General features: G+C 41.7%; 2 protein-coding genes across 2 annotated transcripts; one reads left to right on the top strand and one right to left on the bottom strand.

Annotated features, from left to right (window-relative positions):
• Nucleotides 1–7,643: 7,643 nt before the first annotated feature.
• Bfra_006318 (putative adp atp carrier protein) lies at nt 7,644–9,684 on the bottom strand. Its single transcript, XM_037336691.1, has 5 exons — nt 9,561–9,684; nt 9,212–9,237; nt 9,011–9,087; nt 8,576–8,821; nt 7,644–8,520 (listed from the first exon to the last, which is right to left on the bottom strand). Exons 1-5 carry the CDS (start codon nt 9,599–9,601, stop codon nt 7,969–7,971), a joined length of 942 nt encoding a protein of 313 aa, XP_037198057.1. The 5' UTR covers nt 9,602–9,684; the 3' UTR covers nt 7,644–7,968.
• Nucleotides 9,685–11,703: 2,019 nt separating this feature from the next.
• On the top strand, nt 11,704–13,491 carry Bfra_006317 (putative pap2 superfamily protein; the record flags this gene model as incomplete). The annotated part of the gene is made up of 3 exons (XM_037336690.1): nt 11,704–12,084; nt 12,140–13,256; nt 13,316–13,491. The coding sequence occupies 3 exons, from the start codon at nt 11,704–11,706 to the stop codon at nt 13,489–13,491; spliced, it is 1,674 nt and encodes a 557-aa protein (XP_037198056.1).
• Between the last annotated feature and the right edge of the window lie 267 nt (nt 13,492–13,758).

Here is a 13,758-nt window from a genome sequence, read left to right as displayed (position 1 = left end):
AGTGAGTATGAATGATCAGGGTATTGACTATGTTCCTCCTATAAAAGGGTCCTTATATCATCTTTGAATCTTAACGGAGATATATAACTTGATATTCAGAGACTAAGACTATGGATACCACTCGGTGCGTCCCAAATGCAACTCACGTGTCCTATAAAGCTACTCAGAGAGGTGAATTTATTTCTGGAGACGTCTAAGAACTCATAAACTTACCGCCTTATCCTGTTACTTGCTTTCACTACAAGTTTTGTCTTCGAAATTTCTATTTCACACAAGATGCTAATACTGTCATTTCATAATTCCCTTTCTCACCGAATCTCTGGACTCAACACCAGTCTTTCTCATCCACAGATCCATATTGTAGACCACAAGGTCAAATTCCTTGCGTAGTATACCTCATTCAATCCTCACTAGCAAGTTTAAATGATGGGCATTATACGCTGGGGGAATGATTCAAGAACTTGGAAGGTTATACACTTACCCCTGGGTCTTTGTGTATCGGTATCCGTCTGTCACGAGTTTCAGGGCGTTTTATTCTGGTATCGCATAGTAACTATCACCTCTGACTTGAATCTTTCCGATCTCACTATAAAATGATCGATATCATACAGGTTTGAGCAGTAAATCTACCGCAAACGCATCCAAAAAAACGCTTCAGGCCCAAACATCCGATCTCTTATCCTTCCATCTCTACTCGACCATTTGATTCACAGCTTGGACAAGAACTTGGATCTTAGATACTAGATCCATATTACCGTCAATTCTCTCAACCATTTATACTTATAAATCTTTGCTGTCACTGGTATACTCACGTTTTATTCGTGTGGTCGTTGATGTTGGATATCTACGTGAATCGATGTCACGCATAGCTGTATGTCAATTATGATGAAGCATCTCTAATCCAAGAGTTTTAAATAATAAAGTTCAAAGTTTTGTGCTGAATAGCCTGTGTCCCAATCCTTCCTTTTGTTGCTCGGATGGACTATTCAAATTGCCTTGAAAGAAAAGAATTGGAAAGGGAGTGTGTCTTTTAAAGGCTTATGGTTTGGTTTCTGCTCGGATTGAAAGCCCTTCCAGTTTCGTTTGACACTCGACCAAGGATTCATCTCGAATATTCTATTCTCATGCTGCAAAAAAGTTCAGCTCAGAGCTACAAAATCACATCTTTGTCTATCTTTAAAGCTCAACAACGGAATCGACGAGTTAATTTGGAAGATGGGGGAATTTCTCGAATTTGTGCTCAATATGCTCCACCAGAGTCAACTTTCTATCATTAAATTTTTACCCACAGCTTCAGATATGACGACTGGCGCCTCTTAATTGGTTCCCATGACTTTAGTGCCATTTATAATCCTTGACTTCCAAGCCGCAGTCGATTACGTAAGTTTTTTCATCACCGCTTTGTCTTTTACTATTATTGACGAGTATCATACCAGCACAGTCTATACTACACATATTTCTACCATAATCCGGCCACTAATAATGCTGGATATGTCCTCTTTCCTGTTGACTGGAGCTTGGGGATTTATTGAAGAAGTTCATCTGCTGGTACGAATGGAGATTGCCGAGTCTTATATACTTCAACGACACTCGACTAGCTTATCGACACTTCGGCTGGACCCCTCTCATCATTCAATTGAGGTTAAAGTCGAAGCTAAAAATGTCTCATCGTGTTGCGAAGAATCAAGCAACCATATTAGTAGATATAACCGTGAAGAGTGACTCAATATGGCTTCTCTAATTACACTTCCCTATCAGTCATCCCAAGTCAAAGGAGTAACAGAATCACCTTTGGTAGTGCTTCACCCGCTTTGTCCTTATCAATGTCTGTTAATTATTTGTCACTATTATTTCTCATTGTTATTTGTACTCTCCTGCTATTATTCCATTGCACACCCTGAGTGAATCACCTTTCATCAATAGTTCACGGTGCACTCGGGTGTAGGAGGTGGATTTAGAGCCAGCCGGATTGTTTACTTGTTCCAGCTGTATCGTGACATGGTATTTTTTCTGTCACGCATAAGCAGCTTCACTATTCAATGTTGATTTGATACCATTAAATTCACGCATCTTCGATTCCTGATTCTCATTTTAGTTTTCTTCTTTCCAGGCTTCTCATTGTTCATAACTCGCATCTCAATCAACCCAGTTCATGAGAAAGATGACACAGTACCACTCAGTGACAAAATTCGCTTATGTAAGAAGCAGAATTATATTGCCTCGCAAACCCTCAAGGATCGATACCTGAAATACTAATACAACTATCATCATCATTACTTATGACGAACTTGAATAATACTATCCAGAGACCAGATCTTGACCCATCAACCACAAGTACATTTGCAATCACGATTATTCACTTATTGGACACAATTATTATTATTGCGCATTTTATAATTGGATAAATGCGAATCGTACTAGTCTCGGTATCACCTCAACCATACACAATGCTCAACGCGAAGCACGAATCTATGGTGACTAGTGAGAACACCTTTCTATTGCAGCGAGGGTAGTGCTTGGAGGAAAAGAGTCTGATACTTGGGACAACAGAGAATATCAACCATGAGATTAGAGACTTAGTATTAGAATGATAGAGAGAGGCCGCTTAAGAAGCCCCTCTTTGATGTTGCAATCATTGAGCTGTCTCTAACTATAGCCAAGGACGTTAGGTGCATATGAGAGAATAAAGGATCTCTAAAACCCTAATTTATACCTTGAAGAAAGCTTTCAGCTCTCAGAGGTCGATATTTAGTCTATCTAGATTAAAAAAGCAGGGCTACTTTATAAGCAAAGTGAGAAAAATACAAACAAGCGAATAAGGGGTCTGTCAGAACTTTTCCAGTGCGTTCCAAGTCATTATTGAATGGAGAATACTATCATTAGAGTTTTAATATTAGTCTACATTATGAAAGAGAGTCAAAGTTGTTCAAAAAGAACATTTCATAATTGTAGAACCGATTAATTAATCAAGGTGCTCAATATGAAAAATGAGTTAGTTAAGAAGTAAAATCCCACAACATAGATTTTTAATAAGATAGGAGTTTATTTATTTGATATTAATATGATAAATAGAAAGAAGAAGAAAAATCTTCAGATTCATTGCTGTTATACACTCATGAATCTTACCTCTTGCTTCCCTCTTTCTTCTATCTCAGATATTGTAAATTTTCTCAATCATCATAAAAAACCTACTACTCGCGTATACCGAGTTAACATCGGTCAATCCGTGCATACTGCTGGTTTGGTGAGTCACCATGAGCTTTGAATTTCCAGCACTCTCTCCTATTTCCTCCAGATTCCGAACAAGAATGTGTCCATTCCAGTTCAATCAGAAGCATATCAATAATTCCTGTAATTATCGTCAAGAATCCCTCTTGTTATCACCAACCTTGATTCTTCTAGTCATTAATCACTCGCTTCTTTTGCTATCACTGGCTCATTGCTTCCCAATTCTTCACCTCCATATCCACCCTTCTTCCGTATACTTATTCGCTTTCTCTCGAGTTTGCCTATAACTCCTAGACCCTGCAGAACTGTGCATAACTCGAGAGGTCGAAGCTCCATACTTCTTGCAGTTGACAAATTTCAAGTAACTTTGACAGAGAAACCACAAACTGAGGATGGTTATACACCTTAGCGTCGATCCTTTCAAGTCAAATTAGCTCCACCCGATTATTGTCTTACGCGTTTACAACAGTCCCGATACTATCTCTACCCAAACCAACTCACTCTCTTTCACCCTCGCTTTGTTCCAATCTTGGCTCTCGAATAAGAGTCCTCTTTGTCAAGTACAATCTTACATTCTTCGCAGGAAAGAATGAACACACGGAAGGCGGTTCGAGAAAGATTCCACACTGTGTCCCAGACCACTGTTTTCTCTGATGAATTTTGAACTTCCATTTTCATCTCAAAACTCATCATTTTATCGAACGAATTCGTGTTACTTTCTATTGTCATTACTCCCACCTTTTCACCGTCGTTGTGATTTTCCTACAAGTAGGGATATGCACGCTATCAAACCGATGTATCATCCACTAGTACCCTCACACCATTATCTTCCTCACCTCCATTTCTCCCGCCCGATCGCATCTCAAAATCTGTAAGTTTCTCACGTTCATCCACCGCAGACCTGTCGATGCCCGTGTGATAGTTTTAGAAATTATCCTGACAGAAAAAGTCAAACTCGACTCCAGTCAGTATATTTCATACTCAGACAGTCTCACTCTCATCTCATCTCATTCCCCTCAAGCTTTTCACTTTAACATATAACCACTTCTCCGTGTCTCTACCCCTAATAACTCCTCGATTTCGACTATAAAGCCTTCAGACATACCATCACCCTATCCACCGACACCGACACCAATACTATTCTACTTCGCCTCGCACCGCTTCTTCGCTTTCTTCCTTCCCCCTGGTTCATTCTCTATTTCCATTCATAGATCCCAATAAATGCAGCACGTTGCCCTGCTCAAGGAATTGTTTTAGGGAGAAGTCTTTACAAGAAAGAAAAATGAAATAGAGCGCTACCTGCTACTTGTATCCCTAACACCAATATTTTGATCTCTACCTCTAACTTATCATTCAAATTTACTCTTCAATCTGAAGTGAATTCTAAACCAATATCCACAAGAAAAACAGATGGAAATAGGCATAAAATAAGACTCATACAGGTGCAGATTATAGTCATATCTACCTGTGTCTCCATTCCTCCCTTCTATTTTCTCTTCAAGTTCTGGTGTAAAGCCCTCTCACTCCTCTCCTATCTTGTTTCCTCAAATCCTTTTGAATTACTGGTTAGTCATGGCCAAGATAATCTAGATCCCATTGGTCGTTGGTCTCTTAGGTCATGTTTGTGTTGCTGGTTATTTCAAGATCATAATGTTATGCTCAAATCCGGAAATGCAGAGAGATCCAAGGCAGCACACCAGATTACAATTACTAGAATAGCTATCATGTTATAATCAACATCTATTCTTCACTTTCACTGACACCTCTTCAATATTAAACCTCATACCCAACATCCAAAATTCCTCAATTAATTCAAGCACCAACAACAATCAACAAAGCCAGATCATCCATTCCCCAATACACACACTTATGCCTTCAACCCATCTACCTCATATTCTTTTCTCTCTCAAATTCCTTACTCTCACTCGGAATTCATCGCAACAAATTTACTTGTATCGCACAGAATTATATCGCACATAATGTAGCTATAACCCGTATGTATGAATATTTGTGAAGAAAAAAGAGAAGAGAGAGCAGTAGGTGCGGATTCTTGTACTCTCCCAGCCATCAATCCCCCCTTCTAACCTCGACAACAAAAAAATGGGTACAGACCGGGACCTCAACTCCATTGAGCACAACTCACCCTCTATCTATCCATCTACTCATCAAATGCCAATTCTTTCCCCATCGATCTCCAATTTCACTTCCCATTCTCTCTATAAAATCCCCCCTTTCCGTAGAACTTCATCCCATACATCTAAAACCTTGAAATCCAGCATCATTTCAAGGGGCTGCTAGAATATCACACAAGTACTCCTCGTAAAATTTAATCTATCTTCTCTTCCACCCTTCGCAAATTTCAGGGGTCTACTTCATATCCCATTAAGTAAGTTACTACCACATCTCGTAGATAGATTATCGTTGTCAATACTTCTTGACAAGTATTATCATTATGGCTATGGCTGTCATCATCATCATCATCGTCATCCCTACTCAACTCTACCTATTATCGAATTTCCCCCATTCACATCATTATCCCATCTCATACTCTCCCATTTTCTCGCACACATCCACAGAAAATCATTTCCTTTCCTCCCTACCACAACAAATCTTCAAAACCTCTTTCTACATCACATCTACTCCCTAACTCAAGATACAAATAAAGAAACTCTCATCAAAAACCCGTTACACCACAGCCCGCAGTCCGCACCTGTATGGACTGAGTGATGGCCTCCAGCCTTTTTTATACAAAGCAAATCCAACTTGCGAATACATTTATACATTACCCTCTCATATACAGTATCTTCCATATTTTCTCTTCAGTCCATCAAGGGGTGTTTTGGGTTTGGATATATTTACATTTATTTTTGTTTATTCTATCTACCTCCCTCCCTCGCTCCACCTTCTAATCATATGCATATTCATACCCGACCCCCCCTACTCCCCTACCCTACTCAAACTATCTTCCTCCCTTTTCCCCCATCCCCATCCCATCCTCCTATAAAAACCCTTCCCTCCCCTCTACATCTTCAAGTTCCAAAAGCACCCATACCTTTTTAAAGAATAACACAAGGAGCAATCGAGATTCAAAAGCGATGCCGTATCCCAGACCAATTCCCATTCACACTACTCATTATCCACACCCATCTCATTGTCATTGTCACTCCCATCGATTTATCAAAGTTTCTCATTCACATATCTATAATTCTTGAAAGTAATCATTATCATTATCATTATCATAGCCCACACCCAAAAACAAATCACACCATCGTCAATCGAATTCCTTCCACACTCTCACTTACCTCACATCCCCTCTCTGCCCTACCGATTCCTCTCCTTCCTCAACTCACCCTCCAACCCCAACCCCAACTCCAACTCCAATCTCCAATCTTGATTCTCGATTCTCAACACTCAACACCCAACACCCAACACCTTCCTCACACCGAGCTACTCAGCAATCTCCCAACCCCCTAACCCCAAAAGAACAAAACCAAACCATTCATCTATTCCCCACACAATTCATATACCTCTTCCCCGCTCCCCACCCCCCTCTACCCCACCACCATCCACCACTACCCTATCTCGATTCAGATTTCTCATATCCCAAACAGTTTCAATTTTCAGTGTTCAATTCTCGCATTCGATATCCTCCCATCCTCCCATCCTCCCATCCTCTCACCCTCATCATCCTGCAAACAGATTTCCCATTCCCCATTCCCTTCCCACTACCCTTCTCAAACCCCTTCAACTCCCTATACCTTCCAATAAAACCCCTCTGTCCCATCGCCTAACTCCTCACACCCCCACTCCCACCCACCACCAACTCATAAACCAAATACACCAATACTAACACCTATGCCCATCCCATCCCATCCACATTGCCATTTCATCCACATCCCTTCTCTCTCTCACATAAATACCTATGCTCCCTCTCTCCTTCCCATCCATCTCCATCATCTCCTATCTCCTATCTCTCTCTCTCCCCTCTTCCATCCCTTTCGCCCTATCCTTCCACTCTCCCTCCACCCCTTACCAACCCCCATAACCCCACAAAATCACCTCCCCCCTCGTCCCCCCCCTCTCCTCCATCAATCAATTTCCCCCTTCACAGTTCCCCAGCCTCCAACTTCTCTTAGCCTCAGCCTGTAAACATCGAATGTAAAGACGTGCACACTCGCGTGTACATTTCTAGAATGCACACCACGCCCACTTGATCACTTACTTATATTTCACCTTACTCGGACCTCGCATACAGATTAATCACTTTGGCACTCAATGCTTGCAACCACAACATACTCATTATCACGGCATAATGACACAACATGCAAGGGTCTAACACAGAATTAGTCTATAAAACCTCATATTCTCTGAACACTATTCAAACCACCATCCATCCATCTTCACAATCTATTTATTGAATTCGTGGCGCAAAACAATCAAGCACAAGGAAACTTTTCGGCACATGATAATCAAATGAGATAAAACTTTGAAGACAACAAGATCAAAAGGAGGAACAGGGAAAAATTGCTTAGGTAATAAAGTACAGCGGCGACTAGTTTGTCTTTTCTTTTTTATGGCAAACTATCATTGCAAGTTGCTCCAACACCATAGCAATGGATGTCTGTAACAACTTCAACCTTGTCGCTTTTCAACCACGGCGACCGACCCCAAAGGCGCTCATTTCGCATTATCATCAACCACCACTACAATCAACCCCCCCTGACTCCATTCTACATACATTTACTTGAATGCCTTTCCGAACATCAAGACTTGCATTTGATCGTAGATGGACAAGACACCAGCACCTGCAACACCACGGAGAATGTTGGCACCAGCACCCTTGAAGAGAGACTTGAATCCCTCCTTGGCAACGATTTGACGACCAGCATCCAAGGAAGACTTGTACTTAACGGCCTCACCAGAAGTCATCATCATACGACGACGGATGGTGTCCAATGGGTAAGAAGCGATACCGGCACCAGTGGTGACAGTCCATCCGAGCAAGAAGGATGCAAGGAAGTTACCCTCAAGAGGTCCAACAAGGAGGACTGGCTTGATGGAGTCGTACATACCGAAGTAAAGACCACGGTAAACGACGATACCAGCAACGGAAGGACCGAAACCACGGTAGAGACCGGCAATACCATCGGAAGCGAGGGTCTTCTTGTAAACATCGACCAAACCGTTGAATTGACGGTCACCACCGGTCTTGGCGTTCTTGTTGTCGTTGGCAAGACGGGTACGGGCGTAATCGAGGGAGTAGACGAAGAGGAGGGAAGTGGCACCAGCAGCCTGTTTGATTAAATTAGTATTTGTATGACCAAAAGAATTCAAGTGGAAAACTTACACCACCGGAAGCCAAGTTACCGGCCATCCACTTAGCATATCCATCACGGTCCTTCTTGAAGTTGAACATCGACTTGTAGGTATCACGGAAAGCGAAGTTCAAGGCTTGTGTAGGGAAATAACGGATAACGTTGGCAGTGTTACCTCTCCATAAGGAGGCAACACCTTCTTGTGCGGTGGTACGCTTGAAGCACTCAACGATACCATCGTATTTACGGTCAAGACGACCAGTCTTCAACATCTCATCCTATAGAACGACTGTATTAGTAAATGTAGATTATAAGGTGGGATGGATTTCTCTTCGGGGTAATGATTTTCCATATTTTCAGATACCCGAAATAGAAATTGTGCACATTACTTCAATCTGTACATATGCATGTGCAAATTGTTGTATCCGAAAAAAAAAGATCAAAAGAAATATTCCACATGAACATACCTGGTTTTGGATCAAGAGCTTGACACGCTCGATGGGAGCAGCAGCGGTCTTGGAGACGGCAGCGGAGACACCACCCACTATCGCACAAATCAGTATTGTGAAAATTATATTAAAACTCCTCCAAAATCAATTGTTGTCTCAAATTTCATCGGAACAGGTTGTGAAATTTGTCGATTTCGAAGTAAGAGGAGATAAACGTACTCAAGAAGTCAATGACGAAAGGTGGACTATTGAAAGATTGTCAGTATCGTGGTTGACTTGAAAAGATTTGTTTGTGGGAACTCGGGGCCAGAATGGAATATTTGTTTAATCAGGAATGCCATTGAACAACGACGATGACTTGAAGAATTATTGATGTGGGATAACAAAGATCTGGACAATATTCGAAAAGTTCCAATTGATCTCCGTCTTGTTTCATCTCTCGATTCCATATCGATATCGTTGTCGATGTGGCATTCCGACAAATCAATCAAAATCCCATCCATATTCGAGCCCTTTCACGAGGAAAACGAGAATCCAGAATTGGTAAAGGAAAAGAGTTATCACTTACACGCCCATGACGGACTCCTTCTTTGGTGGTAAGTTGCTCATATTGACGGTATTGATGATCTAAAGATCGAAAAAGGATTGAGAGGAGATGGTATTAAGGTGGTTGATGTTGGAAAAACAAGAAGAAGAATGGGAAGAAGAAGTAGTCTTTTTGGCCCCAGGAAAAGATTTTATGTTAACAAGTGTGAAGATGGACAGCTTCCGAAATTACCCACAGAGACAGTGCGCTAAGTGGGAACTAATGACCAAAAGGGCTTAGTGGCTGAGCCGGGCGCGAGGAATTTTTTCTATCCTTAACTTTTCCATCCGCTGCCCGCACTCCCGCACTCTACCGTAGTAGAGTAGTATAGCGAATAGACGAATAGACGAATAGACGAAAGAGATAAAGAGAGAAGAGATATCCATGTCGAGGTCCTTTTGGGCTGCATTGGTAAAGGGGAAAAATGTTAAAAAATATCCAAAGTGTGAACTGGACTCTTCAGTATCGATTTTTAATTCTTTTACATTTATTGATATCTATTGGCTTACAATTATTTTGTTGTGAATTTCTTCAAGTTCATAGGTCAATTCATTTGTAGTCCTTTTTCGCTTCTGTCTTACTCCCATCCGCATACACAATCCCATTCCTTCACTCGCCTACAAACTTCTCACCCTATCTTTTCCGAGGGGTTGGTCTTGCAGCCTCGATGAATTTTCAGGACCAAGGGTTCTGGCTCCTAGGCATATAACATCAGCGAGTTACCTACCTTGATACCGTTATCATGATCGGAAATTTATCATTTGCATCGAGAGTAAAGATTCTTCTATAAAACATGTCCCCGTTTCATAACTTCCACTTTGTCTCCATTTCTTTTTTTTCCGTTCACTCTAGGAGAAATTCCTTGTTTTCAAAGTATTTAGTGTACTTGATTGGTGTTTGGGACTGCAATGTCATGCTTTGGTGGGTATGTTAATCTTTGGCGAGTCAATCAGTAAGCGTGGAAAAGTGGTGGTAATGATTGTTGATGAGGTATTTGTATACGAAGAAACAGAACAACCATGATTGAGGAATCGACATATATGGATAAGTAGGTTGGGCTCGGGGATAAGATGAGACTGCTCAATGAAATGGATACGGTACGCTTGAGATTTACTCGATGAACTCATTCATCACATTGATGGACTGGAAAGAGTATAGAGTCTACCCAGCGAATTTCCTTCTCTAGAGTTGCTTTGGTACCGAGCAAATAGTGCTATGTGATAGGGGAAGAATTTGGGCTAACTTCCGAGAGAGCTCTGGTCTCAAGTTAAACCTGATAGAATCACACAGTTCATGAGAATGACGCTCCGCTGGCCCTCCGGGGGCCACTGCCGTGGAGGCAGAGCAGACTAATTGGAAGTCAATATCAAGTTGTGTTGATATACTTGGATGCATTGAGAGACTCGACTTAATGACATTGCCTGTCAAGAAAAGCTTCAAGTAATCCGAGAAGAGAGCCGTCTCCAAAGTCATCTTCAGGCACACGACCATACCAACGGTGAGATCGAGTAGTGTATTTTACGGAGTTCAATCCAGGGAGTATCATCAACTAATGGAAAGTACCTACTATGACGTCCTTCTCCTCTGGAGCGAAGCGAAGAAGCCTCCACGGCAGTGGCCCAGCGGAGCGTCATGCTCTTCCTGGATGATATAGGTAGGCAATACGGCTTTGAATTCTCATGATAATTGATAGATGCAGAATCAAGGATCGGAGGTACTGTCATTCTACCAACATAATTAGGGTTATAGACAAAAGAACCAATCAAAATTCAAGCATTGAGATATCACATAAAAGAATCTCTCTCTTTATACATCTTCAGATGTCCATCATACCAATCATTCATGCTCTTCACTCTGCACATAAATTTTCGTCCCATCTTTCTTCAGACCTCGGGACTATGTATTAGTCAGCTTCGGCTCTAGATTCCATCTTTTGTTGTTGTGGGAACCAACCAAGACTAGTAAATGAAGTAAACAACCCAAACTCGGACCACAATTCACAATAATATCTCCATAAACTTAATATCAGAGTTTGTACAATCCTTTTTCAAGACATCATACTGACTGATAGATCTCTGGTTATACAATCAAATCCATTCAACTTGACTCTGACTCAAATCCAATCATGGATTCACCTAAAAAACTCACAGAGAATTGTCCTCCAGGTTCTCCATTAAATCAAATCTCTCCTGAACGTGCCAATCAACAAAAACAATGGGATTTACCAACATCTCCTACCGCTACGGAGAAGGGTTCGAAATCGAGTAAACATTCAAGGGATAGTTCAGTCAACGAGAAGATTGCTCAATTCAATTCTTTGGCTTATCAAGGGAAACAATTGGAAAGAAAAGCAAATGATGCGGCTTTGAAGCGCGCCATGGTTGGGAGAGAGGAGGCGGAGAGTGAAATGCGCAGATATAGGGATGAGGCTAGGATATTAAGGAGACAAGTTGAGGAAGGAAAAGAACGGGAAAGAAAGGTTGGAGAGAGACTTGAGAGTGTTATGGTATGTTATCGATTTGCGCGTCATTCTGATCATCTGCTAACCTCTCATCTTACAGGAAAATTATGGTCGAGCCAAGGAAACACATGCACACACACAAGCATTATGGGAAAAGGAAATTCGAAGAGCTCGAAAAGAAGGCTTCAAATCACAATCGGTCGTTGTCAAATTACAAGAAGAACTTAAGTCTTCAAGAGATACATTGAGGATGGTTCAAGGTGGTTTGGAACAAGAAAAAGCACGAAGTGTGAAGAGGGAACAAGAAGCATTTACAGCAAAGTATCAACTCGTTGAAGCGCAGGAAAAGTTGACAAGATTACGAGAGAAGATTCAGTTGGTTGAACAGGAGAGGGATGCATTTAAGACGATCGCTAAGAATGAAGAAATCGCCAGAATCGCAGCAGAAGGACATATACCATTACCGCAATCCACCAAGGACGAATTTCCATCACCAAAGAATGATCAAAGATCCATAGATGCTATGGCATTGGCGTCTGGCGCTGGTCAAGAGGAACTCGATGAGCTTAGACGCAAATTGGATTGGGAAATTCAAAGAGCAAACCGAGCCCTTGATCAAGTCGAATTTTTGGAGATGGAATCTAGCATTCATTCGTGCGAACCAAAATCCAACAAAAGAAAGTCAACCGATACACAAGAACACCGTGAAGAGTCGACAAGAAAATCCAAAACTCAAAGAACAAGTACAGTTTTTGTACCCTCTGAAGGTATCTTCAAATCTGTACCTGAAGAATCCGTAGCAGAACCGGCTGAGAATACATCCTCGGACACCAAAATGCATTTCGAACAAACATCGGAAAATTCTACTCATAAACGAAGAGAAGTAACTCCTTCTCACGATCCGCCATCTGCGGCTCTCATTTCCGATACCAATACTTCATTACTCTCTATTTTTGATGAGCCAACCAGTCCAAAAGTCACCAGATCACTTCAAAGTCCGATCAATCTCCCTGAGAACGAAGTCAAAGACGAGGCCAATCCCGAAGATCTAAACGGTTCCACTTCAACCACAATTCATCACCCGCAAACCCATGAATATGAAAATCACGAACATGACCACGAACGTCACCATGAACGTGCTTTCCACACAGTGTCAACCACAACCCGTATCCCACTTGCTTCTCCCTCGGAAGAACAAAGAATCGAATTTGCACCAAGTACACCGAAATCCTCACTCTCCCAAATGGTACAATCGATCCAGCTTTGACAGCAACAGTGTCAAGAGAAGAGGCCTTAGCTATGATTAGAGAAAGAAGAGGTAGAGCTAGAAGTTTGGCAGAAGGCAAGATGACTCCGAGAAAGCAGATGGTAGAGGGTGGATCGAGGAGAGATATAAGTGCACCAGCTACTACTGGAACACCAGCTAGGGGAAGAAGTCAAGGAAGATCTTAGTAGGTCAAGGGGTATGGGTGGGAGAGCTGAGATGTTTATATTCTGGTGGAATGACTAGGGCTTGGGTTGTGGAGGTGTTTAATTTTTCTGGTAATACTTAGGGATGGAATGGGTGGACAGTACATTGTGAAGCAAGGAGCAAGGGAGTTGGTTTTAAAATAGTTATATATCCGTCCGTCCATTTAGCACCGGAGTTCTTGTCTTTTATCTTTGGAAAGGAGAGGGCTCGGTATGTGCTGGTTGGATTTTGGGTGGGTTTATGATTTA

The sequence above is a fragment of the Botrytis fragariae genome, assembly GCF_013461495.1.
Source record: "Botrytis fragariae strain BVB16 chromosome Unknown tig00000000, whole genome shotgun sequence".
Classification (NCBI taxonomy): domain Eukaryota; kingdom Fungi; phylum Ascomycota; class Leotiomycetes; order Helotiales; family Sclerotiniaceae; genus Botrytis; species Botrytis fragariae.
Note: the sequence above shows the minus strand (reverse complement) of the source record. Positions and strands in the feature narration are given on the sequence as shown.